Source organism: Buceros rhinoceros, unplaced genomic scaffold (genome assembly GCF_000710305.1).
Source record: "Buceros rhinoceros silvestris isolate BGI_N320 unplaced genomic scaffold, ASM71030v1 scaffold2402, whole genome shotgun sequence".
NCBI lineage: Eukaryota > Metazoa > Chordata > Aves > Bucerotiformes > Bucerotidae > Buceros > Buceros rhinoceros.
In genome coordinates, this window is record NW_010396952.1 from 24,122 (window position 1) to 48,966 (window position 24,845).

The 24,845-nt window shown below is 37.5% G+C and overlaps 1 protein-coding gene across 1 annotated transcript; it reads right to left on the reverse strand.

The window, feature by feature from the left end:
* Positions 1-3,003: 3,003 nt before the first annotated feature.
* LOC104502111 (FCH domain only protein 2-like) lies at positions 3,004-23,730 on the reverse strand (the record flags this gene model as incomplete). The annotated part of the gene is made up of 8 exons (XM_010146035.1): positions 23,584-23,730; positions 22,951-23,042; positions 16,856-16,930; positions 15,372-15,513; positions 15,116-15,268; positions 11,082-11,186; positions 4,204-4,302; positions 3,004-3,100 (listed from the first exon to the last, which is right to left on the reverse strand). Coding segments are annotated over exons 1-8 (910 nt in total), but the record flags the coding sequence as incomplete, so codon positions are not given.
* Positions 23,731-24,845: the final 1,115 nt, after the last annotated feature.

Genomic DNA, 24,845 nt, shown 5'->3' on the forward strand with positions numbered 1-24,845 from the left:
GTCTGCAAAAACTAATATGGGGACAAAACACACACAGTTAGTTCCTCACAAATTATAAGAGGGCAAAGTAATTCAGTACTTAAAAATTAAAACTCATTCATGGCCAACTACAGCTATACAGGCATTCACTAACTTCTTCAAACACATCAGATATTCTTGTGCCCATTTCAGACATAAGATGTAGGAAGAACATGAGCTTGTACTTCCTAGCAGTTTCTATTCCATGCGGCATCAACTTTTCATAATAGAACAAACTAATTTTTTAATAAATTATTAGAAGATTAAGTAAATAAAGCTAGGACTCTGATACGTCTGGAATATTAAGCTTGTATAGACATCATCTCCATTATTGGTAGTTCTCCCTGAAGCTTTCTCTTCTATAGACTGAATAACCCAACTCACTTGGCCTGTACTCGTAGCAGAGGTGCTGCGGCCCTCTGATAGTTTTTGTGGCCCTCCTCTGCACCTGCTCCAAGAGAATCCTGTCTTTCCTGTACTGAGGAGTGAGGAACTGGACACAGTACTCCAGAAGGGGTCTCACCAGACTGAGTAAAGGGGGAAATCGCCTCCCTTGACCTGCTGGTCACAGGATACAGTTGGCTTTCTGGGCTGCAAGCACACATTGCTGGCTCATGTCCTGCTTTTCATCCACCAGTACGCCCAAGTCCTTCTCCACAGGGTTGCTCTCAATCCCCTCAACTGGGGGTTGCCCCAACTGAAGTGCAGGACCTTGTACTTGCCCTTGTTGAATGTCATGAGGTTCACATGGGCCCGCTTCTCAAGCTTATCCATGTCCCTCTGAATGTTAGAAAAGAGTCACAGTACACACTAAATTCTGACCTGAAACCTTACTGGTTATTGCAGATTCTGCCAGCTTTCTTTCTGTATTTTAATGCTTTACAGTAAGGTTTTCTTTTTCAGTTAAAATTTGCAGCTGGATATCTATGGCTATTTTTTTCACACTGAATGGAGGTGAGAAAAATAATGAATACAACTTCTTCAAATACTGTATGACTAAAAAAATGAAGTTAAATACAGTGAAGTTAAAAAACCTCACAAAGCATTGCTGCTTGAAAGAATTGTTATTTATACTAGAAAACGAGTGTTAAACTCCAGAAGCACCCGAATGTTACGACTTCAGGTGACAGAAATTAGCCACCAGAGGGAGCCCATATAACCTGGTAAAAAGGACATCACTTGTACAAAGAGAAATTCCAGATATGCAGATGAGAGCTTAAGAAAATAATTGCCTATAACTAGAAAACTTTACTGTAAATTCTTTATAGTCTACACAGTAACACAGTCCTCCTCAACACTGCATTTCAGACTCATTCTTATTTTTACAGGTATAAATAAAAGCAGAGGAACTCTGCTATGAAGAACTAGTATAGCTAGAATACACAGAAATAAACTAAAATACTTTGTAATAACTACCTTTTCAGTTTATTTTGTTTTCAAAACTCGGTATTTCAGAAAGGAGCCACTATCTAACTTAGCATATTAGCCCATAAATTATGTGGAAGTATATTACAAAGTATATTGCAAGGCCTACATAGTCCTGGGGAATTTTAAAGTATTTCCTTCAAAGAGGTTTAGGACTGGAGTATTAAGCAGCAGTGACATCCATAAGACATTTTTTCTACATTTGTTTGGTAGGTCAAGTCCATATAACCTTACACTGAATACTTAGACTTATCTGAGGAGCCACCTTATCCCATCTGGGGATTTATGGCAAAAGCTTTTATTTGGTCCCAGAGAATACAAATGGGATTTGAAGAACTCTGTACTTCAACGAGTAAGTACACAGTGTATATAACTTCTCCTGCTAAATTAAAAAGTGAAGTGATACTTTTCTTACGATTACTATGTTGTCCACATAACCACACTAACAACATGCATGACTTGGGGTGCACAGTGCTCTAGGATATGTTAGCACTGAATTTCCATGTGTTTTTGTCCTAGTTTCAGACCAACTGAACCTGTACCCCTGAAGTTTATACTTTTTTTCTTAATATTTACCGGAAAATTGCAAAAAACATAGTAAATATTAGACAATTGTTCCATATACAAGCTTACCTCAGCACACTCAAATACCAGCACTAGTGGATCACATAAAGAATATGAAACAACGTTATGTCAAAAACACCTCATAGAAGCATTGTAACATATGCAGTAATCATATTTAAAAATTTAATATAAATTCTCAAGATCTACTCTGTATTTATAGCCTTGCCCTGAAAAATACCTTTGTGCTTCTATACTAGATGACAGAGATGTTAGTCAGGAGTCCCACAGCTGAAGAAAATAGAAAACAGTACGACTGAGTTTGTCACCTAGTGACTGTATTCATACCCAAATATTAAAGTGAACTCTTTATTTTTTTTGTAACACTAGACACACAGTACCGTGAGACTGACTTTTTACACTTGTCTAGGAAAGTCTTATGCACCACACCCAACAAGCCGTACTTTCAGAAAGAGCTACTCCATTGGCTGCTTAGTAAAGAAACAATCTACATACAATCTATTAAAACGGGTAATTTCGTAAACTAACCAAATAAACTGATTCAACCGTTCCAACAGTTCAATGACCAGCTTATAGACATCTGCTCTGAATATATCCATAAATTCAAATTAAATAAAGTTTTGAAATAAAATTTATGCAGGAACACATAGCAGACAACACATAGTTTGTGCAAGGAACTTCAGTTTCTTGACATAGTTCACTGACGTACCAAGGAATAGTATAGTTGAAAAGCTTCCTTCAAGGTCCCATAGAGGGACTCAAAGCTACAAATTGTCATGCTTTATGAACACAAATACTATGCATACCTAGTAAATTATTTAATTATTTAATATCAAAGCTAATGAATTCTGAGAACTTGAAATTTTAAGTACATTAAAAATATTACACATTAAAAAAAAGGGTTTGACCTTTTACTAGAAATGGAAATCTACAGTTTTAAAATTAACATTTCCTACTCTGTTATTTTTAATCTCTTACCAGGTCTTTCCTTGCCAGTTCCTTTTGACTCAGCAAATTTCTGTATTAAGCTCTCAACTGTAGTATTTGACATGTTATTTATAAACTCTTCATGCACCTTCAAAAAAAACCACACCACATACAAAAGGAATTTAAAAACCAGTAATTGAAAAAAAGTAATTAACTTAAAAAAGTGGTTTTCTCTGCAGTTAAGGTTCAAAATACCTCCCTCTGAAGTACATTACAAGGCTTCCAGAAATCAACAGGCATTTCATCAAGGAAATCCCTTCTTTGCTTGGGTATTAGCAAGTGTATGTGCAAAACAGATACAAATTAGGAATGAAAGAATACAGCTTGATAATTGATCTACGATTTACTTCCGTCTAAAGGATTTCTGTATATATCATGTTTTGAATTTGTCAGCAGCATGTCCCATTACAATGTCAGAAAGACAGTCTCTTAAGCCAGCACCAGTTAGGGTGTAAACTGTCACTACTGTATTATCACAGCTTCCACCTGCTTGTGTAAAAACGTTACTGTTGTAATGTGTTTGGACTGATGAAGGAACAACTACATGTTGTTAATAAGCAGTTTATCCAACAAGGCAGTATGTATATGCTTTACAAATAAATAGCATGATCCCTGTGACCATCATTTATTAGCAGAAAACCTCAAAACTGAGGAAAATAGTAACTCTAAGTATACTCAAATAAAACTACACTTCAAAACATCTAAAAATTAAGGACTACTTCTAAATATTATTAAACTTACCTCAAAAGAAAAGATACTACAAAAGCTTCTGTTACTGAAGATCTTTTGCTCATAAAATCCAGTGTCTAAAAAAATTTGGAAACTTTCCAGAGTAATATAATTTCAAGTTTTAGTCAAAGAAAAGCACAAGTATCCTGATTACATGTGAAAAGAATGCTAATTTAATATCTAGGCAATAGAGCTTTGAAATACACTATAAATTCTTCAAATTGTCAGAATAGTTTGTTTTCTGTTAAGACAAAATTTATTCAGACTTATTCTGTAAATTTTGCCACACTGAACATATAAATCCAACAGGAGGCCATAAAAATTTGAGTTTATGTTGAATTTATCATCATTGGAAAGATGTGATCTTGTAATTACCACAAACACAGTAAGAAATGTTCCATTTAACACTTAAGAAAAATATGTAGCATAATCCAAACAAACAAATAATAATATAAAAATTACCTCTCCTATTTGTAAATGAATTTCTTTTATGGTATTCGACAATGATTCTATAATCTCTTTCATACGAAGAAGGTGCGTTTCTTCGATGTCTTGAAATTTCTGAAAATCAATACAAGCAATTAATCATAATGAAAATATTTATTAATATACTAACCTTAAATTTTAATAATTAAATATATAAAATGGAAAAATAAACCAAATATGTTTTCCAGATCTTGATCATGGTAATTACAATGTTTAAGAAAGGAAGGTAGGAATTTACAGAGTTATGAAATAATGACTTTAAAATACAATATATCCTTTAGGAACCCTTTTTCCAATTTTTTTACTTCCTCTTTGAATTTTCATCTCTCTTGATTTTTAAAAAATCTGTCCTATTTCTACCAAAAGAAAATCGGGTTAGAAAATGTTTTAAAAAAAAAAAACACCACTCAACTCCTTTCTCCATTACTTGTTATTTCATTCAAACCCAGAGTACCTTTTTAGCACTTCCTTCTTAGCACCCTCTCCTCCAGCTCATAATATACACACGTTCTCTTTTTCTGGTTAAATCCATATTCTTTGCTTGTTTAAATATGTTTCATTTGTTTGATCTTTAAACTCACCACACATAATCTCTGCAGTTTGTTCCGTTTTACCCAGAATTCCAGGTGACAGCCATTTTAGGATCACTTCCAATGTTTTCAGTGACACCTTCCTAGCCAAAGATCAGCACTAAAAATGTCCTCGCTCTCCCCAACAGTCAACCACAATTGTCTTGTAATCTTTGTTTACTCCTGCTCTTCCCTAGTTCTCTTCCTATTTCTGTAACTGCCCTTTCAAGTGTGTCCAAACTTCAGAGCACCACTTAATCCTCTCCTCAATTTAATCAGGCATCTCTCCACGTATCACATCTCCCACTACTCTGATTCACAAACAAATCCATAAAGACAAGTCAAATATTTTTAACTTTTAAACTCTAAATCTTTCTTTTGCCATACTTACATAGCTCTCCAGCCATCAATCAAGCAGATCTTTTTTTTTCCTCCATCAGCCTTCTTAATCACAGAGGATATGGTCCTCCTCCATAGCCTATTCTATCGTGTTACTTCTTTTACTGATTGCCTTATTATATAAACTACATTATTTTGTTTTCAAAACTATCTATGCTCCACCTCTGTAATATCAGTTCTCAGTCACTATCAGAACACAAAGTGTCCTTCCAATATATGCTTGTTTCTACTACCTAATCTTAACCTAAACACTAAGTCAGCTTTTAAGATTATGCCAATGATGCTTGCCTCATGTTTGCTTTGAGCTCCCCATAAAATTCTGCAAAACAGAAGTACTAGACTCCTTTAAACTCTTCTCTATAATGCCTATCAGAACGGTTGGCCATTCAGAGATATTTTGCCTCTTACTTCGGTGGAAAGCGTCCCCCTCCCCCAGGCATTTCCTTATTTCTTGTTTATTATTTTACACTTTAAAGTCTTTGAAGTAACGTCATCTTTGCCTTGTACAAAGAGATTCTGACAGAAGAATAAAGCCAAGTACTATAATACAATCACATAATTCACATCACAGATATAATCATTAACCAAATTATTTACTTTCACTTTTGAAAGATCAGTCCATTTTAAAAATATGTACTGAAATAATCTGTATTGTTAATCATCCAACAAATGCAAGACACTTCATGGTGTTTTAAGCTACAACCAAATGAAAAATCATCGACAGGATCTTTAGCTGTCCAACTCAGCATACACAGTTTAAGCATTATTTAAGCATTATTAAGCATTACTCTTTTTTTATAAACATGTATGTTTTCCTGTAAGTTCTATGTTTTCTAAAAATTTATTATTACTCATTTTTGAACTTTCTTTCAAGTTAACATCAAAATCATCCAAATACAACTCTGCTCAGTTCTAGATAAGAAGACTTTAAAAGAATATTTTAACACTTTCAGTTATTTGATCATTTCCAATAACTGACTGCTATGATTTTCAGAAAAGGTGGAAAATCTGGCAAATGAGACATGATGTTTTTGTAGCAACTGCATAGCAATTGTATTAACACAACTATAGCTCTACTCAGAAAAATCTTTCAACACAACGAATTTCTGTCAATCTAACTTGTAAACAACAGTGAACTATATTTTCCTACTTCTTTAATCACAGTAAAACCTTCTATGTTTTTCACAGCAAAAAAATATAACTTACAATTCAAGATTAGGAAGATCGTATGTTTCAAAATTCAACCTCTCAAAATCACATATGATGAGTCACTTCATTTTAATAACAGCAGGAAAGATAGTAAATGACAACAGAGGAAAAATACTTAAAATTTATGTAACAAGATTGCTGCAGTTTAGCTAAGAGAAGCAGATAGTTAAGTGAGGACATTACTACATGATTACCTAAAATACTGCCACAGCAATTCAAGATGTTTGACCTCAGAAAAACAGTATGTGCACAGTATAAGAAAGATTTATGCTAAGCCAACTAATTTTGCACTGAAACAGCTGAGAATGCTCATACTCCTCATCAATTTTATTTTCAGAACTAGTATATTTCAAGTGAAATGTACTCTCAATGAAGATAGCCCAGTGTGTGCTTCATGTAAAAGCAGGCTTCCATATATTCATAAGTGCTGTTATTTTCTATATTGCATCACCTGTAAAGTAGCCCTCCTGCAACCAAACTGCAGATGCAGCTACACCGTTATATTTAAAATAAATTCCACAGGTACAACTTACACTGGCAGAATGGCCAGGATATATTTATTTCCAGTGTGGACAGGTGTGGAAAGTTACAAGGTGTCCATTAGCAGGTTAAGTGAAAATTTAAATTTTAAGTAAAAGTGTTGTTGCAGTTAAGGAATTAATGACATTTAGAGAAGGGTAGTTTCTAGAGAGAGGTAACTTTGTTCCATTTTTATAATGGGAAAAAACCCAAACCATGCCAAAAAGATCCTAACTGCCCCTCCCCCCAACCATGAAAAACAAAGCAGCCCAAAAGCATGGTGAAGCCTTCTCAGATGTAACAATCTGGTAAGAGTAAAAAGGTCTTTTTCCTCTCTCTACATCCCAGTCTCATTTAAACATGTAATACCTAACTAATAGCACAAATAAAGCTGAAAAAAGACCACCTTCATACTCTGTCTCTAGATACAGAATAAGCTGTTACTTTTCTCATTCTTTTGTCATAGTGGATTGTTCAACTGGATTTCTAAGGACACAATAAAAGCCCAGCTAGTTTGCTTGCTGAAAGCCCATACATTTTCTTTCACTAATTCACTGACAGTAAAATCCATTTCAAATACTCTTCATGTCTGTCTTATGTCAGTTCTAAACAAGAACTCCTTTTCATTACTCATAGCTTTCTTGATCACTAGGGGGACAAGTTTACAGTCCAGTTAGCTCCAGTGGGAAGATGCAGCCACCCGGGAGGCATCAGGCTGCAGGGCATACCCTGCTCTTACATGAGATCAGGACAGCAGCAGTGAGCACCTCTGTGGGAGATGTGCCCAGGCAGAGGAATTCCTCTGCTTAGTGGCAGAGCTGCGGGAGGAGGTGAGGAAGTTGAGGAGCATCAGGGGGTGTGAGAAAGAGACTGACCACTGGAACCACATCCTGCCTTCCCTGGGACAGGCCCAACAGTCACATGAGATAGGAAACAAGAAGGACACCCTCTCCCCTCTTCATGTCCGTGAACATAGTGACTGGGAGGACAATGGGCAATGGTGACAACTTCCTGCCCGACACAGCAGGCGTGTCACCTCAGCAACAACCCTACCTTCCCAGGTGCCCTTGCATAACAGGTATGAGGCTCTGCACATGGAATCGATCTATAATGAGGACAAGGATTTGTATAGCTTAGGAGTGTTGCCAAGGTTAAGTTGACCTAAGCCCAGCATCAAAACCACTTCCTCAAGGAGAAAGAGACGGGTCACTGTTATCGGTGACTCCCTTCTGAAAGGAACAGAAGGTCTGACATACAGATCTGACCCACTTCTTAGGGAAGTCTATGGGCTTCCCGGAGTGCGGGTTAAGGATGTGGCAACAAAGCTTCCTACCATGGTACGGTTTATCAACCATCATTGGCTTTTCAGGTAGGCAGTGTTGAACTTGCAACAAGAAGTCCGAGGGCAATTAAGAGAGTCTTGAGGGCCTTAGGACGACTGGTCAAGGGATCAGGAGAACAAGTGGTGTTCTCCTCCACCCCTCTAGTTTCATGGATTCGTGTGGGAAGAAACAGGAAGACTCACCAGGTTAATACCTGTCTCTGAGCCTGGTGCCACTGGCAGGACTTCGGGTTCTTTGATCATGGGTGGGTTTACACAACACCACGTCTGCTGTCAACAGACGGGGTACACCTGTCTCAAAGGGGAAGAAGATCTTTGCACAGGAGTTGTCAGGGCTCATCAAAAGAGCTTTAAACTAGATTTGAAGGGAGAAAGGGATAAAACCAGATTTGCAGGAGATAAGCCCAGGAGAGGTACATCAATGTTTGTGGGACACCACGCTAGCAAGGCCCTTAGGACACCAATCCCAGTGCAGGCAGTGGACAAAGTACCAAGTGATAGCACAGACACAAGGGATACTGATGAGCTAGGAATCATGATAGCACCTGGGAATGGTCAGGTAGGAATTAGGCATTCTGCCTCCAAAAGGGTGAGGGGATCAAGAGCCCAACTGAACTGGATCTACACCAATGCCCATAGCACAGGTAACATACAGGAGTTGCTTGAAGATATAGTACAGCAAGAAAACTATGATGTAGTGCTCTAGACCCTTCACCAGCTTCACTGCCCTTCTCTGGACATGCTGCAGCATGTCAATGCCCCTCTTGCAGTGAGAGGCCCAAAACTGGACACAGTATTCAAGGTGTGGCCTCACCAGTGCCGAGCACAAGGGGACAATCACTGCCCTGCTCCTGCTGGCCACACTATTTCTGATACAAGCCAGAACGCCATTGGTCTTCTTGGCCACCTGGGCACACTGCTGGCTCATATTCACCCAGCTGTCAGCCAAGACTCCCAGGTCCTTTTCCACCAGGCAGCTTTCCAGCCACTCTTCCCCAAGCCTGGAGCACTGCAGAAGGGTTGTTGTGGCCCAAGTGCAGGACCTGGCACTTGGCCTTGTTGAACCTTATACAACTGTCCTTTGCCCATCAATCCAGCCTGTCCAGATCCTCCTGCAGAGCCTTTCTATGCTCAAGCAGGTCAAGACTCCTGCCCAGCTTGGTGTCGTCTGCAAACTTACTGAGGGTGCACTCCATCCCCTCATCCAGGTCATTGATAAAGATGTTAACGAGAACAGGCTCCATACTGAGCCCTGGGTAACACGATATATGTGGTACCCTTACTTTGACAGCTTTGTGGAATATCTATTCAGATATGAACTACACCAAATTCTACTGAAGTTCTAAAAACAGAAATGCAGTTTAGGACAGGGCAGCTTTTTAGATGTCACCCTACACAGTCCTCATGCTACGATATCTTAGTTTCCAGAGAGTCAAGGAATACCCTTGACACTTTCCCACTTACATGTTAAAATTACAAGTATGACTTAATCTCCTTATGCCTAAAAATTAAATTTCAAGACTAATGAAAAGAGCAAAGAATTTGCAACCAAGAAGAAAATTCAAATCTTATAAAAACTTTAATAAACAAAAAAATACATACAAATAAGTACACCAACTAATCCTCAACTAACTATTACTACTAAAGACGGAAATGATGAAGTTTGCTTCACCAAGGCAGTGGAAAAAAAGTCTGCCATCAACAGATTTGAAAAAGAAACTTTAAAATGCTAACAAGAAGCAGCATATGATATCCTCTGGTATACACATTACAAGTCTTTAAAAAAACCCAGAAATCTGAACAGATGTAAGAACTTTTCACAACTGCAGGCAAACCCTGAGAAGACACTTTAATAAGCTGTAACTCAAGTGTTTTGCCAGAATAATAATGACAAATTGCAATACTAAACTCCTACGAATGAGTTCTGGATGTTCACCAATTCACAGAATTTCCACATGATCACAATTCAGATACAATACCTTCAGAAGTTCAATTTGTTTTCTTCTTTAAAAATTCTTCAAAAACTCTTTCTAGAGTGTTAGTGCTCAACTGTGTCATTCAAGGACGGTGCCATCACAACATACATGGTCAGAGTTTGCCCTTCAATCATATTACTTCTGACACTACTATTCATATCCATTTCTGGAGGAGATAATCCTTTCTTTAACCGATTTTCCAAAAGCTTTGATTTCGGATGTCTTCAGAAATAGCATATACGAGAGCTGCTCTAAAAGCAATGCCTCCTATTTTATCATGCTGCCCCGTGACATCAGAGGCAGATATCGGTGGTGTGGCAGTAGATGTTGAACCTTCCCACCAATACCCTGTTAAATTTTGTGGCCATGTGACAGACAGCAGGAGAGGGGTGGTCTGAGAACATGGCATCTGACATGAGAAGGCAGGTGAAGCAAAGGGGTGTGACTAAATTCCTCCGTGCGGAAAAAATTGCACCCACTGACATTCATCGATGCTGCTGAACGTTTATGGAGACCAAGCAGTGGGTATCAAGCACAGTGGGGCAGAGGGTGGCACACTCCAGCAGTGGCGACAGTGAAGGTGGGTCCCCTCCCCTGGTGCAGATTTTTAAACAAGTGTGGCACACAGGGTCTTGTTCATCGCTGGTGGCAATGCACAGCCCATGGTGGAGACTGTGTCAAAAATCAGTGTTGTGTAGCTGAGGGTTTGCTCTATTGAACAGTGTTACTGTGCTCTCTGTATCTGCTGTAGTTTCCACGGAAATAACTAAGAAGCTTTACTTCCAGAGTGACCTATGTATTAACTGATTTTAAAGGTAACTCATTTAATGTAACACTTACCTGTGCAGTTTCTGTCATCTTCTGTTCAAAATCGGATTTCAATACACCATATTTCTCCACATATAGTTTATAGGTGTCTGTAGCTTTTTTTGATTTAACTGATGCCTGTAGACCAGTAAAAAAAGTGTCAAATGTCACATACATAATCTGATCGAAGGTTTTTAAAGTCACCATTAAAAGAAAGCTTAGTATAATCTATAAAAAAACATCTTCGGGGCCCACCAAAACAGTGAAGTGTTGTAACAAAATTTCACCACCAGGTAACTCAGATTCAAGCCATTAGAGATTTCTATTCAAACCTATACATAAACCACATTAAAAGGTAGGAAAGCAATCACCTCTTTTAACTGCCTTTCCCGTATCAGCAATAATAAATTTATAATACACTTCCTCTGAAATCAAATTGGTATTGCTTAAGCTAACTAATTAGCTCTTGTCAAATATTTAGATCTGCATCAGAAAAACAGGAAGAACAAGTTATTCGTGCAATTCTGAAAGAGTCAGTGGTAAAAAAAAACCAAGAAGGTGTAGTTCTCTGTCAGAAATGAAGGAAGAAATTCAAAAGTACAGGTGTTACATCAACGGAAATTTTAAGATTAAGAGATATTTGAAAATGAAGTTAATGCAGAACATACTGACAGCCAGATTTAAGCAGCTCAGTGTTGTTTATAATAGTCCCTTTTGGCTTTGTATTTTATTGGGGTTTTTTTCAGTATGTGTATAATAAACCAAAATAATCTTTCTGACAGTTTAATACTCTTAAAAGACAAAATGAAACACAGGAAAATCTCAACATTATGTGGAGAACAAAACTCAGTGAAGTGATTGATTGTGTTAGAGAAAAAGTTATTTTCAAAATCTACAGCACAACACACTAGATGGATTTTTTCAAACATTTATATTGTTATTGCCAAGTTAAAAGCCAATGAAAATAAAAATCATCTTGAATACCAGCTTTTTTTCCTAGCTTCTTTGCTGGACATACCTACCTTATCTCATTGAAATTTCCCATCAGTTGTACCTTAAAAGTACTCCTGAATTCTTAATTAAATCAATAAAGACAGCTGTATATTTACTATTTGTTCTAGTTCTGAATAGCTTTCCTCCCCTTTTTAAAAATTAATTAATCTGTCCCACAGTAAAAACAGAAACTATTCTCACTTGCAATGACTTGTAAAGCTGATCACTATCTATAACTTCCAAATGAATTAATACAAAGATGCCCTCTGGAAAGAGAGTTGTATTCTTTAATTTCTGAGAGAAAAATAATGGAAAATCGTAAGCAATAGCATACCATTAACACTTGATCAGCTGGGAAAACATCAAGCAGGTCTTCAAAGGAAGAGAAACCAAAGCTAGAGTTCCATTTACCCCACTACAAAAAAAGCTACAGCAGATCTTAATCACTTAGTCTTCTAACCCACCCTAACAAAGACTGAAAAGACTTCACTGGATAATGAACATGTATCTTTCAGGCATTAAAAGGGGAGCACACCAGGTTGTATCAAACTCATTGGTTACTTCTCCTGAATTTTACTTCAAGATTCTCACTGTTGCACATTCAAGCAGGGCAATTATCAAGAAGAAAATAGCCCTATCTTGTTTCCCAAATGCCATTTACTATGCTGAAGGTACAAGGTACTCTATGAACACTTGCTTTTAGAAGTAATTAAGACTGCTTTGCAACGAGATTATTCCAAAAGTGACCACTGAAAATTTAGGAAATGCCAAGTTAAAAGAAATAAAATACAAGTTTTTTCTTAAAGCGTTATGTAATTGAACTCCATATGTATGGGATTTTGAAAAAACCAAAACATTCTCTGTCTCCTGTAATCATGTTTAATGATGAGCAGAATCTGACTGTTATGTGCTGAAGAGCATCTACAAAAACCAGCTACTCAGCAGGACAAAATGATAAAACATGAGAACACTCTATGAACTAGCAATGTCTTCTGAAAACAGGATGTGTCAGTTCTCAGGTGCAGCAACTTCTAGAACTCTGTTTAGCAGATTTACAATAAATGTAAGAATAAGGATCAGCCACGAATTTTTTGACAAGTCACCATAAATAGAGAAGTTCACATGTCATAATAACAGGAAATCATTACACAAGTTAAAACTAACTTTCAGCTGCAATGAAAATTGCAGCCTCACAGATACTTCCTCAGATTCTTCAATAAAGTGTTTCTCCAAATATTTGGCTTTGTGATAAGCTTTTAACATATATGGGTGCAGATCCCCTGTTTTCTGATAAAGTAGTTATTCTACATTTTTGATAGAAAACGTTTTTCATGTTGTGCTAAAAGTAACAGACCTATTCCCTGACAAAGGAAAAATAAATGAATTCAATCTTTGTCACTACGTTTCTGAAACTGCAAGACTTCTCCCATTGGAAACGCTAGCTACTTGCAGAGCGTTCAACTATGGCCTAATTGTTCAAACAAAGATATCTACAGAAGATGCATATAACAGTAAAAGTGGCCTTCATCCTACTGCTTTCTCTTTCTCCCTTCTCATTTAGACATCAGTCGGACTGAACACTTTTGTTTCTGAATGAACAAGGATAATGTTACATCTTAAAAAAGAGCCTTCCATCAAGTCAACTTTTTCTACTGAAAAGTTTAAGTTTACAAGAATTGAGAAAAATTATACTTTGAACAGACTGGCAGGAAAACATCTGTCAATCCACACGTTTCTGATTCATGTCTAGAATCCAACATTCACGGTCGCTTGAAACAGAAGCTAGGGAAAAAAGCTAGATTTCTATCAAAGATAAACCAATCAGAACATGGTCAACAGGATCACTTTTTTCATCAGTGAAAAGACAATAATGAACTCTTAACTGCTCTATCTAGACAGCAGTCTAAAAGGCAGTAAGATCATTCTAACATGAACTGAGTCTTATATAGATCAGGTAATTGAAATGAAAACAGGCAGTATCAAGATCCAAGGAAACATGACCTCTTTCCTCCACTACTTTGTTTCCTAAAGTCGGGAGTTACAGTGTATACCAGCAGGTTAAGGAAGGTGATCCTTCCTCTCTACTCAGGACAGGAGAGGCCACCTCTGAAGTATTGTGCCCAGTTCTGTACTGGCCATTGCAAGAGAGACATGGACATACTGCAGAGAGTCCAGTAAAGGGACCACAAAGATGATGAAGGCTCTGGAGCACCTCTCTCTCAAGGAAAGGCTGCAAGAGCTGGGACTGCTGAGCCTGGTGAAGAGAAGGCTTAGGGAGGAGCTTATCAGTAGATATAAATACCTAAAGGGAAGGTACATTGAAGACAGAACGAGGCTCTTTCCAGTGGTGCTCAGTGAGAGGACGAGAGGCAATGGGCACAGACTGAAACACAAGAGGCTCCCTCTGAACATCAATTCAGGAAACAATTCTTTCCTGTGAGAGTGAGTGAGCACTAGCACAGGTTGCCCAGAGAGGTTATGGAGTCACCATCCTTGGAGATATTCAAAGGGCATCTGGACATGGTTTTGGGCAACTGGCCCTACCTGAGCAGCCATTTTGTGATTCTGTGAACGGATCAAACTTCCTCATGATATAGACAGTACTAAATACAACATCAAGATACTCATCCCTTGGGTTTTGGTCCAGGAAATTGGAACCTTTTAAATTAGCACTGAAAGTAATGTTAACTTGTTTTTCTCACTGGAACAGCCTTCAAATAGCTTCTTTGACTCATTGAAGGGTGCTGATTATTTGCATATTTACCTAAGGAAATTTATCCAAACCCATAATAGATGCTGAAACAATTTTACACTATTTCTGTATAAGGCACTAAACAAAATTATCACATGATGCAGGTATTTACAAAATAAAGAATTAGAACCGCGGTGCAGTTACAACAGGTAAGGAAGTAAGTGTTAACAAAACAAAACTAGGTATTCAAAATACAATGCATACTATAAAGCAGCCACAATTACTACTTTTAGCTCTTTCTGAGCATATGACTTACTAATATAAGGTGAATGTGTTACTGATTGACAACACCAGGAATTAGAGTACAATGTCACAAAAGTACCTTCTCAACTTCCCTCTGTGTTGCTCCTTCCTTTTTCAAACGTTCTTGTTCAACACACTTTGCATTGTAGTTTTCCTTTGATTTCTGTAAGGCCTGAGTGATACTTTGAATATTCTGCACTGCTTCCAATGTTCCTGAAACATCTTCTTTAGTCTGCCAAATACCACACAATTGTCAAAAACCATTTTAATGTCAAAGCTATTTTAATTTTAATGCTAACAAGTCGTTGGACATGCATAAGAAAAAAATTAATAACCTTTTTATAAGCTTTGATTTGTTCCTCTCCATACTTATGAACTTCTTTTATTAGCTCTTGCAATCTCCGCACGAGATCCATGTGACAGCTTGCTAGTTTTTCTGTTGAGGTTTTGAAAACATCCCAAACTGGTGCAAATGTCCTAGACCAAGGAAAAAAATATTTAATGTTCATCTGAAGTTTTTCCTTGTAGTTAGGTCTGATTTTTTTTAAATAGTGTTAAAGTGTAATTGATAAGTTCACAGACGTTCACTTCTGTTCCTAAAATTAAACAACCCCCCCAAAAAACTACTATAAATTCTTATTAAATGTTTCAAATGTACTTGTCATCCTACATACTAATTTTTCCATGTTTTATATTTTATCTCTATTCGCTCTAATGAGTAAAACATAGCAAAGTTGACTTAATCTTCTCTATAATAATCATCCAATAATGCCAAGTACTGCTAAAGATGATGTCAGAGCAACTCAAAATAATAAACATGTAGATGTATTTTTACATGTATATTTAAATAGTGCAAACAAATCAGAAATTACTTGGTTACTTAAGTTTCTACCTGTCTCGCATCATTATAGTCAGAATATATAGGAAAATAATATTGTCAAAGATGATCTGCAGCTAAAAGGGACTTCCTGATTAACAGAGATTAACCGTACAGCAAAGAAAGGTGGGGGACAGGTAATTCCTTATATTTGGATTTCTACACTGAACGGACTTCTCCAGCTATTCTACAGATACACTTCTACCTCGGCTTCTTGGTTAATGCTGCCAAAATACCAATACTATATACATAGCTTTTAAAGCATTGATGTTCAAACTAACATGCAGATACAGAACCTTTGAAGAGCAGCAACAACTGGTATTGAATTATCCACTGACAAAAGTTCCCCATAATTCTAGCTGTGACTACTACAAATAAAAAAATCTAGCCTCATCTAAGAAGTCTGAGCTCCGACTGGCATAAACTTTCTAATGAAAAATCATCCATTAATTATTTCATTTTTTAAAAACATACCCTTTATATAAAACTTCCAATAACCTATGGAATAAATCTATTGAAAAGTCTTATTCTTAACACCTCTGAGGACAGAAATAACACTCCGAAAAGCAGATTCGAAATAAATAAATTTACTGACACATTTGCAGGCCATGCGTTCTCTCTTCAGAAAAGAGAATTACCATAGGCTTGGGAGCACTGAATATAAAATCACATTCTTTATTATGTCTGAAAAGAACCCAGCCTTAAACATAGAGGAACAATTTCTCTGAGTTTGGGCTTTGTTTTTTTTATATTGTAATTAAAAAACTCTATTGTCTTTGTTTTTGTCATAGCTGCATGATATTTTGCACAGTTACTGAAGAACTAACAATTTTTAAAGGTGGCAAAGTTACGCTACCTTCAACAACATCAATAAAATATTGAGAATCAAACTTTATTTGTTTTATATGTTTATTTATTTCTCTTTCATGTACATTTACTTACCCAAGCTGTGTGTAATTGCTAGCTGATTTGGCTAGTTTTGTCATTGACCTTGAATATGCCTCCTCTATTGTAGCCCTGTCAAAGGCAGATATCAAAAGCATAATAAAAAATTTTGAAGATATTTGAAGACAGATGAATTTGCATTCTGAAGGAGATAAAAGAGGACTTTTAACTTCAGCTGAAAATGACTCAATTTTTATAACCTCTCAAAAACTATATGCAAAATAACCGAAGTACATTTATAAAAAAAGAAAGAGTAAAAATCCTGTTACAGAATATTGCATGAAACAGAAACGAACAAAATCTGGGGACTCTAGACTTGAAAAAGATGATTCCTTTCTTCCTATTCTCTCTGCTATTCCCCTCTGCCTTAAACATTCTTTAGTAACAATCAGAACAAAGTAATATAACAATCATCTGCCTAGCAGTGTCTAAACACCAGAGATTTATAGAGCAACAAAATCAAATATATTTGTAATGAAAACATTAAAATAAACAAACCGAATGTTACTGAGCAGTCCCATTAAATGAAATGGGGTCTTGTCTAGTCTTTTTGTCTGTATGTGTGGGGTTGTCTGAAGTTTTAAGTTTGGAAAACAGTAAAATAACACGCAATGTCAAGTAATGTGTTCTACAGTTTATACTCATTTTTAAAGAAGGTTGTCTCAATACATTCTGATTTATTTTGGAAAACTTCTTCCCTATATAAAGTTTCATTATATTTTCCTGCACTCAAACCCACAATTTTACTTGTCTTTTGCAGATCCCTTAGAGCCTCTGCTGGGGAAATTGCCACGGAATAGCAGTCTCACACAACGTAACACACAACAGCAGTGACTCCCTGCATGTCCTTCTCCCATGCCAATTCTTCTCATTCTCCTATTTCCAAGGTAAAGATACACACTGTTTTAATTTTCCACCCTAAATCAATGTTCAACATGTAGTGTCAACTTAGATTTAGAAGCATTCTGGATTTGAGTAAACCCTGTAATTGCCTTTTCTTGAAAATGCAAAGCTTGAAGCAATTTCTTTCACGTTGTGTAATACCTTTATTTGGGGGAAAAAGTGAGGAAAAAAAGGGACATGAACTCACCCCCTTCTCAAGTTATAACATGACTATAACCACTTACTACTGAGGCAGAGGTTTTTGTTTCTCCTTTGCAACAATGCTTTCGAAGGAAAAAGAGTTTCCTTATGAAAACAGGAAACAAAGTGTAAGTATTCCCCTGAAACAGAGAGGCATGTCTTTAAACCTACTGAACTTCCATTAACCATCTCGTCAGTAGGACAATTAATTTTGAGAAGCGAACTATACTGCAAAATGCAGTAACTCAATTTCATTTTAAACCTCACCTGCAAACATCTGTGAAGTTTTTCACCATAAAAAAGTCAGTTAACTTTATCCTGCTTTCACATGTTTGTATTTTTGATAAGAAAAAGTTTAATTTTCCAAAGTTTCAAATTCTTGCTCACTGCACAGCAACGAGCACATATGCACAGAAACCCAGAACAGACACTGTTTTTCTAATTACCATGACGGACAAGATACTGTCATTAATTTCAATAGCTTCTACAAAAGTTTTCTAGATTTGATAGCACAGTGCCTTTTATTTCTCCCCCCTTTTCCAAACACAAGATTTCTGACCAAGATCCACACCTCTTTTCTTCAGTGTATTTATCTAGCAATCCCCACAAAACTGGAGTTCTGCAACTTACCACACAAGATCAACATACAATAGGTACAAACACTAACAACCGAAAGACGCTGCTACTGACCAGCTGGGCATGTGTTTCTACATTTGTCCTATCAACTGACTTTCCAGACCACTCTGTTGTATAGCACAGAGTTGGTAACACACTCTGATCACCTCAGCAAATTAATTTTTACCCATGTGAAAATCTGTCTTTGCTTGGGATCTGTTAAACATTTAAAAAATAAATGGGAATATATGCATTGCCAGTTTCTTCTGATCAAGGAGATTATTTTTACGATGCTTACAGGCAACTGGTGCAGAAAAATGTTTGAAAGACTTCTGGAGAAAAGCCAACACAATACTTAGCTGGGCACAGTGGTTTCTTACATGCAAACTGTTTAGGTGTTAAATGCACACAAACACAGGGCTGTTCACTCCCAAAATCTTCACGGTATTTAAACAAAAAAAATCTGCTGGGACAGATTTTATGTCTTAAAAAAAAAAAAAATTCTACATACTTTATCGAGGAAACAGAACAAAGATACCTATCGTTCGGCAGATAGATAGGTAACCATCACCATACAAGATTTCACAGAATCATCTGGCTGGAAGAGACCTTTAAGATCATGTAATCCAACCGTTCACCCTGCATTGCCAGGGTCCCTAAACCGTGTCCCTCAGCTCCACATCTACATGTCTCCTAAACACTTCCATAGATGGGGACTCCACCACCTCTCTGGGCAGCCTATTCCAACACTTCACAACCCTCTCTGTAAAGAAGTTTTCCCTGATATCTAACCTAGATCTCCCCTGGCACAACTTAAGGCCATTTCCTCTTGTCCTGTCACTTGCTATATGGGAGAACAGACCAACCCCCACCTCACTACAACCTCTCCTTTCAGGTAGCTGTAAAGAGCAATAAGGTCTCCCCTCAGTCTCCTCTTCTCCAGACTAAACAGCACCAGCTCTCTCAGCCGCTCCTCATAAGACCTGCTCTCTGGACCCTTCAGCAGCTTCATTGCCCTTCTCTGAGCACCTCAATGTCCTTCTTGAAGTGAGAGGCCCAAAACTGGACACAGTACTCAAGGTGTGGCCTCATCAGCGCTGAGTACAACGGGAACAATCACTTACCTCCTCCTGCTGGCCACACTATTTCTTATACAAGCCAGAATGCTGTTGGCCACCTGGGCACACTGTTGGCTCATATTCACCCACCTGTCGACCAACACTCCCAGGTCCTTTACCACTCTGCAGCTTTCCAGCCACTCCTCCCCAAGCCTATAATGCTGCAGGGGGTTGTTGTGGCCCAAGTGCAGAAACTGGCACTTAGTGTTATTGAACCTCATACAGCTGACCTCAGCCCATCAATGCAGCCTGTCCAGATTCCTCTGTAGCTTCCTGACTTTCAAGCAGATTGACGCACCCACCTAACTTGGTGTCATCTGCAAACTTCTGGCACTTAGTGTTATTGAACCTCATACAGCTGACCTCAGCCCATCAATGCAGCCTGTCCAGATTCCTCTGTAGCTTCCTGACTTTCAAGCAGATTGACGCACCCACCTAACTTGGTGTCATCTGCAAACTTACTGAGGGTGTACTTGATCCCCTCAACCAGATCACTGATGAAGATGTTAATAAGGACAGGCCCCAGTACTGAGGTCTGGGGGACACCACTGGTGAATGGCTACCAATATTTAGCAGATTGCCTGCCACAAAATTCACTGTTTCAGATGATGTACTTCTGAACCACAGATCCAACTGGCTCACAGTTATTTTAGTACTTGACCATTAGCAAACACTCAACAATAAAAATGAAAAATTGAAACACTGTTGAAAATTGAGTTGGTATTGACTAAGTGAACACAGCCAAGGAGGAAACCTTCTGCTCCTTCAACGAATATCCAGTTAGAGCAATAGAAATAATATTACAAATGACCATATTTCAAACATTTTGTTTATTTCCAGAACAAACAACTTCGCAGTTTCACAGTTAATTAAGTTTTGAAAGAAAAATCTTAAAAAAATCTTTAGGCTGACTAATAAAAAATCATTTTCCCACATTGCATTCAATTTTCCTTTTTTCATTACTATTTCTAAGGCTGGGGAAAAGGGAACAATAGACTTTTCCACAATTAGGTTGCACATAACTAAAAAACTGTTCTGAACAGTGCAAGCAACAGAGACTGGCTTCACAGAGACACGTCTCTTGTGCCCTAAGCATGTAAAAGTACATCCAGATACACTCAACCATATTTCCTGTCTCTTTGAGATCATGATATTAAAAAAAAAAAAAGGCAAAACAAACTCCTTGGCTAGTCTGGAAACTCCAGCCATCCTGTCTGACTAGGTGACTACCGTCAATAATACAGCACATACAAAGATTAAGTACTCTAACTTGTTGGAAGAGTTATCACCAACTCTCCTCTACCTATTCAACAGTTTTTAGCTTCCACTCTCCTGTATCTCCACTTCTAAAAGAAAAAAAAAAAGTCAGTATCTTCAAAGGAATGGAAGACTAGATGTGAAGACAGCTCAAACGTAAGAAAGTTTAGTTTTCATAGGGAACAGCTCAGAAAATCAAGTACATAAAAGTCATAAAAACACTACGTCTAGGAGGCTCTTAATAAATGTTGTTAATCCACTTAGAGATTTATAGCAGAAAACAGTACTGCAAAACAATATTCAGACTATACTCCATGGAGGAAGGAGAGTAACAGAAAATTGTGTGCAACATCTCTTAATTTCTTTGCAGTAAACAAAGATGCAAAATAGAAGATGACTGTAAAATAATGCTGAGGTACTGCCCAATAAAATTTCTTCTAAGACCAAGAGTTTGACCCACATGAATAAATGTGTGCTACTGAACTGAACTCATTTCCTGGGAAATTAACTGACATCCCACAGTAATCTCACAATACTAGTGAAGGGCTTGCACTGCCTAGATACGGATTCTCATAAACATTTTTACTAAAGTGAGGACACCAAAATTTGAAGTCCATCTATTTCTTTGAAACTACAAACTATATTCCACAAACTACCACTAGCTGGGACTGAGTTTGATCAGTGACGCAACCCTCACTTGAAGTACCTATTTGGCATTCAGCTGCTCTTTTTAATGGCAGCCTGCCATACTGAGATGCATCAGTAAAGCACAGCTGAAGAAAACACAATGGAGCAGACAGGATACCAGGTTTAATATCCTTATGGGAGAAGGTCACTGTAAAGGACTGAACTTACTTTGAGGTAAGGAGTAGAGCGAGTCAGAGAGCTTCTGGGCTAAATATGGAGGTAAACCAAAATGCAATGGATGTAAAACTAATTAAATTAAATGTGTCCTGTGATGTACAGGTTAGGTCTGTAACTTTTATAAAACCTAAGTGATTAAAAAAATTAAAGCAGGTTTCAAAGGAAAGATCCTGGCACACAAAATGAGAGATTGCCCATCACCCGTGGACTCTGGAAATCACTTGTTGCTACTTAGCAGAAAGATTTTTGACATATCCTCCAATTCTCTTTAAAACTATGCAACTGTTGGTGCAACTGAGTACCTGTCATATTTGTGGTGGTTACATTTTGTGGAAATTCAAAAGAAATTCATTGATGATATCTATTTGAGGCCAAAACTGAAATTTTGATGGAAAATTCCAGACAACAAATGAAATAGATCCTCAGTCAGCTTCTTGCAAGTTTTTTCCACATGTCATCAGGTGGCAGTAATTGAATTAAGACAAAAATCTAAAGCAGACATACAATTAATTTCGTTGAGAACGGAAATTGTTACAGTCAATGTAGCAGTACCAGTCTTCTTTTACAAAGGAGAACTAAAAACAGCACTAGGTCATCTGCTTTGGATGTTGAAACACCTACAGATTTCAGTTGTCCCTTCCATCCCACTGAGGAGAACATGTGTTATTTTCTTGTCCCTAAGTATCACTCCCTTTTCTCTAACAAACCTAATTTCTCAGCATCTTAATCTGAAAGTATGATTTTTATAAGATCATACTAGCAGTTGTTAATAACCTAATTCTACAACTATGGTCAAAAACTTTGTTAAGATTGGTAATGTTTTGCTACTTTAAATTATTGCTTTTATTCCAAACATGATAAAAAATTGGGAGTAATTTCAACAAACTGCCAGACACCTGAAGTGACACTTTTTACTCTTGTTTTTTAATTCAAACCTTAAAAATTAGAAGTTTGTTATTAATAGATGCTTAAGAGTTACTGTTCAATTATAAGTTAATGTAATAAATGTAGATATTCTTGCAGGATATAAGACATTTCAAAATGCTCAATGATTTTGGCATATTTTGCATGTTACTATTTTATATAACAATAAATCTAAATAAAACCCATGAAAAGTCCATTAAAGAGCCAGGATTACCAAGGATGAATACTTACCTTTCTCTTATGAAGTCTGCTAAGTCTTTTGTTGACAAGTGTCCATGTTTCATGTTGTGATAGAGGACATCAAAGCCATTGTTCCTTTCCCCCTAAAGATTAATAGTAAGAAAGTAGAGCTTTGAAACACAACATGCTAAAGCAATTACAGAACAAAGTATAGAATTTCTGCATTTTAATAACTGATCATGTTCCATGAAGTGAATGATTTCTAATGATTTCTACTGACTGCTGTTAGTTTCATTCAATCCCCAGTATGTAGAACAAACTAAAAATCACTTCAGCAGCTACTACTATCCTTCTAATAACAACTCCTCCACTACATATTTCTAGGTTATATTCAAAGCCCTTTCTTTTCTAGATTTCTACAGAACTTGTATTTTTTCACTTCCCATCTTAATAAACACGTACTCTCTTTTCATTATCTCATATCTTTAACTATTTTCCATGATCTAAAATTCACACTTTGGGATCACTGGATATCCCACTTCCCCAACTCTTCACACTTCCTCTGCTTTTTGTAAAACTGATTTTAAAAATCACTAATCTTTTCCTTCTCACAGGCAGTTTCCCTATGACTATTCTCAAGTTTAGTTATAAAACTTGAAACATTTTCCAGTGAGAAAGGCGTACCTCACCATTAAAACCGAGACACTGCCCCAAACACTGATTAATAAACAAAGCCAGCTTATCACTTCTTGCACTATGGTGAACTTCCTCCAGACGTAAGAAAGCAACAACAGAAACGAAAGGAAGGCGAGGCAAGGCATGGCGCAACATCGCTGCTACTACAGAAGCTTTCCTGTCAAGCTATCCATTCCCCTCCTCCCTTCCAAAAGCTTCAGATCAGTAACGCTGCTACTACAAAAGCCGCGGAAGCATGTCCTCAGGAAAACTGCACGTATGTTCAGAGTGGAAGGAAAAGAAGGATTGGATAAGACATAGAAGAGCACAGAATATAGAATATTCCAGTTGGAAGAGACCTATGCTGACCATTTAGTCCAACTACCTGATCAATTCAGGGCTGACCAGAAGTTAAAACATGTTATTAAGGGCATTGTCCAAATGCCTCCTAAACACTGACAGGCTTGGGACATTGACCACCTCCCTAGGAAGCCCATTACAGTGTTTGAGCAACTTCTCAGTGAAGAAATGCTTCCTACTGTCCAGTTCAAACCTTCCCTGCCACAGATTTGAACCATTCCTACATGTTCTGTCATGTTCCTACATGGAGAAGAGTGAAGAGCTCAGCACCTCCCTCTCCACTTCCCCTCCTCAGGAAGCTGTAGAGAGCAACAAGGTAAACCCTCAGCCTCCTTTTCTTCAGACTAGACAAGCCCTAAGTTCTTAGCTGCTCCTCACAGGACATTCTTTCCAGCCTTTTCACCAGCTTTGTTGTCCTCTTTTGGATGCATTCAAGGGCCATCACATTCTTCTTAAAAGCCTGGACTTTTCACAACAGCGGCTCTATATCTCCAGTGAGAAGAGCCTGAGGATTTGGTCACAGACTCCTCCAAAAATTTCTGCTCTTTCTGTTTTGGAAAAATTTGTTTGTGCAGCCGTAAGGCACATCTGATCAGGTAAATTATACCACTGAAAAATAAAGCTGGCAAATAAAAGATCAGTGATCCAGATCACTATGAGGACACAAATAACTGCATTGCTTAGAAAAGGTGGGAGCAAGGAGGAGAAGGCAGGCAGGGATCTGCCAGCTTAAGTTACTTGAAGCATCCACGGGTGGATGAAGAACTTGCAGCAGCCACAGTAGTAGACCCACTTCTGTGAAGTGTTAAATGCACTAAATAACACACCAGTAAATAATATAGCAAGTTTCCTTAAAGGACACCAGGCATAGACACATAAATCTACAAATAAAGATGACTGATTCAGATTAT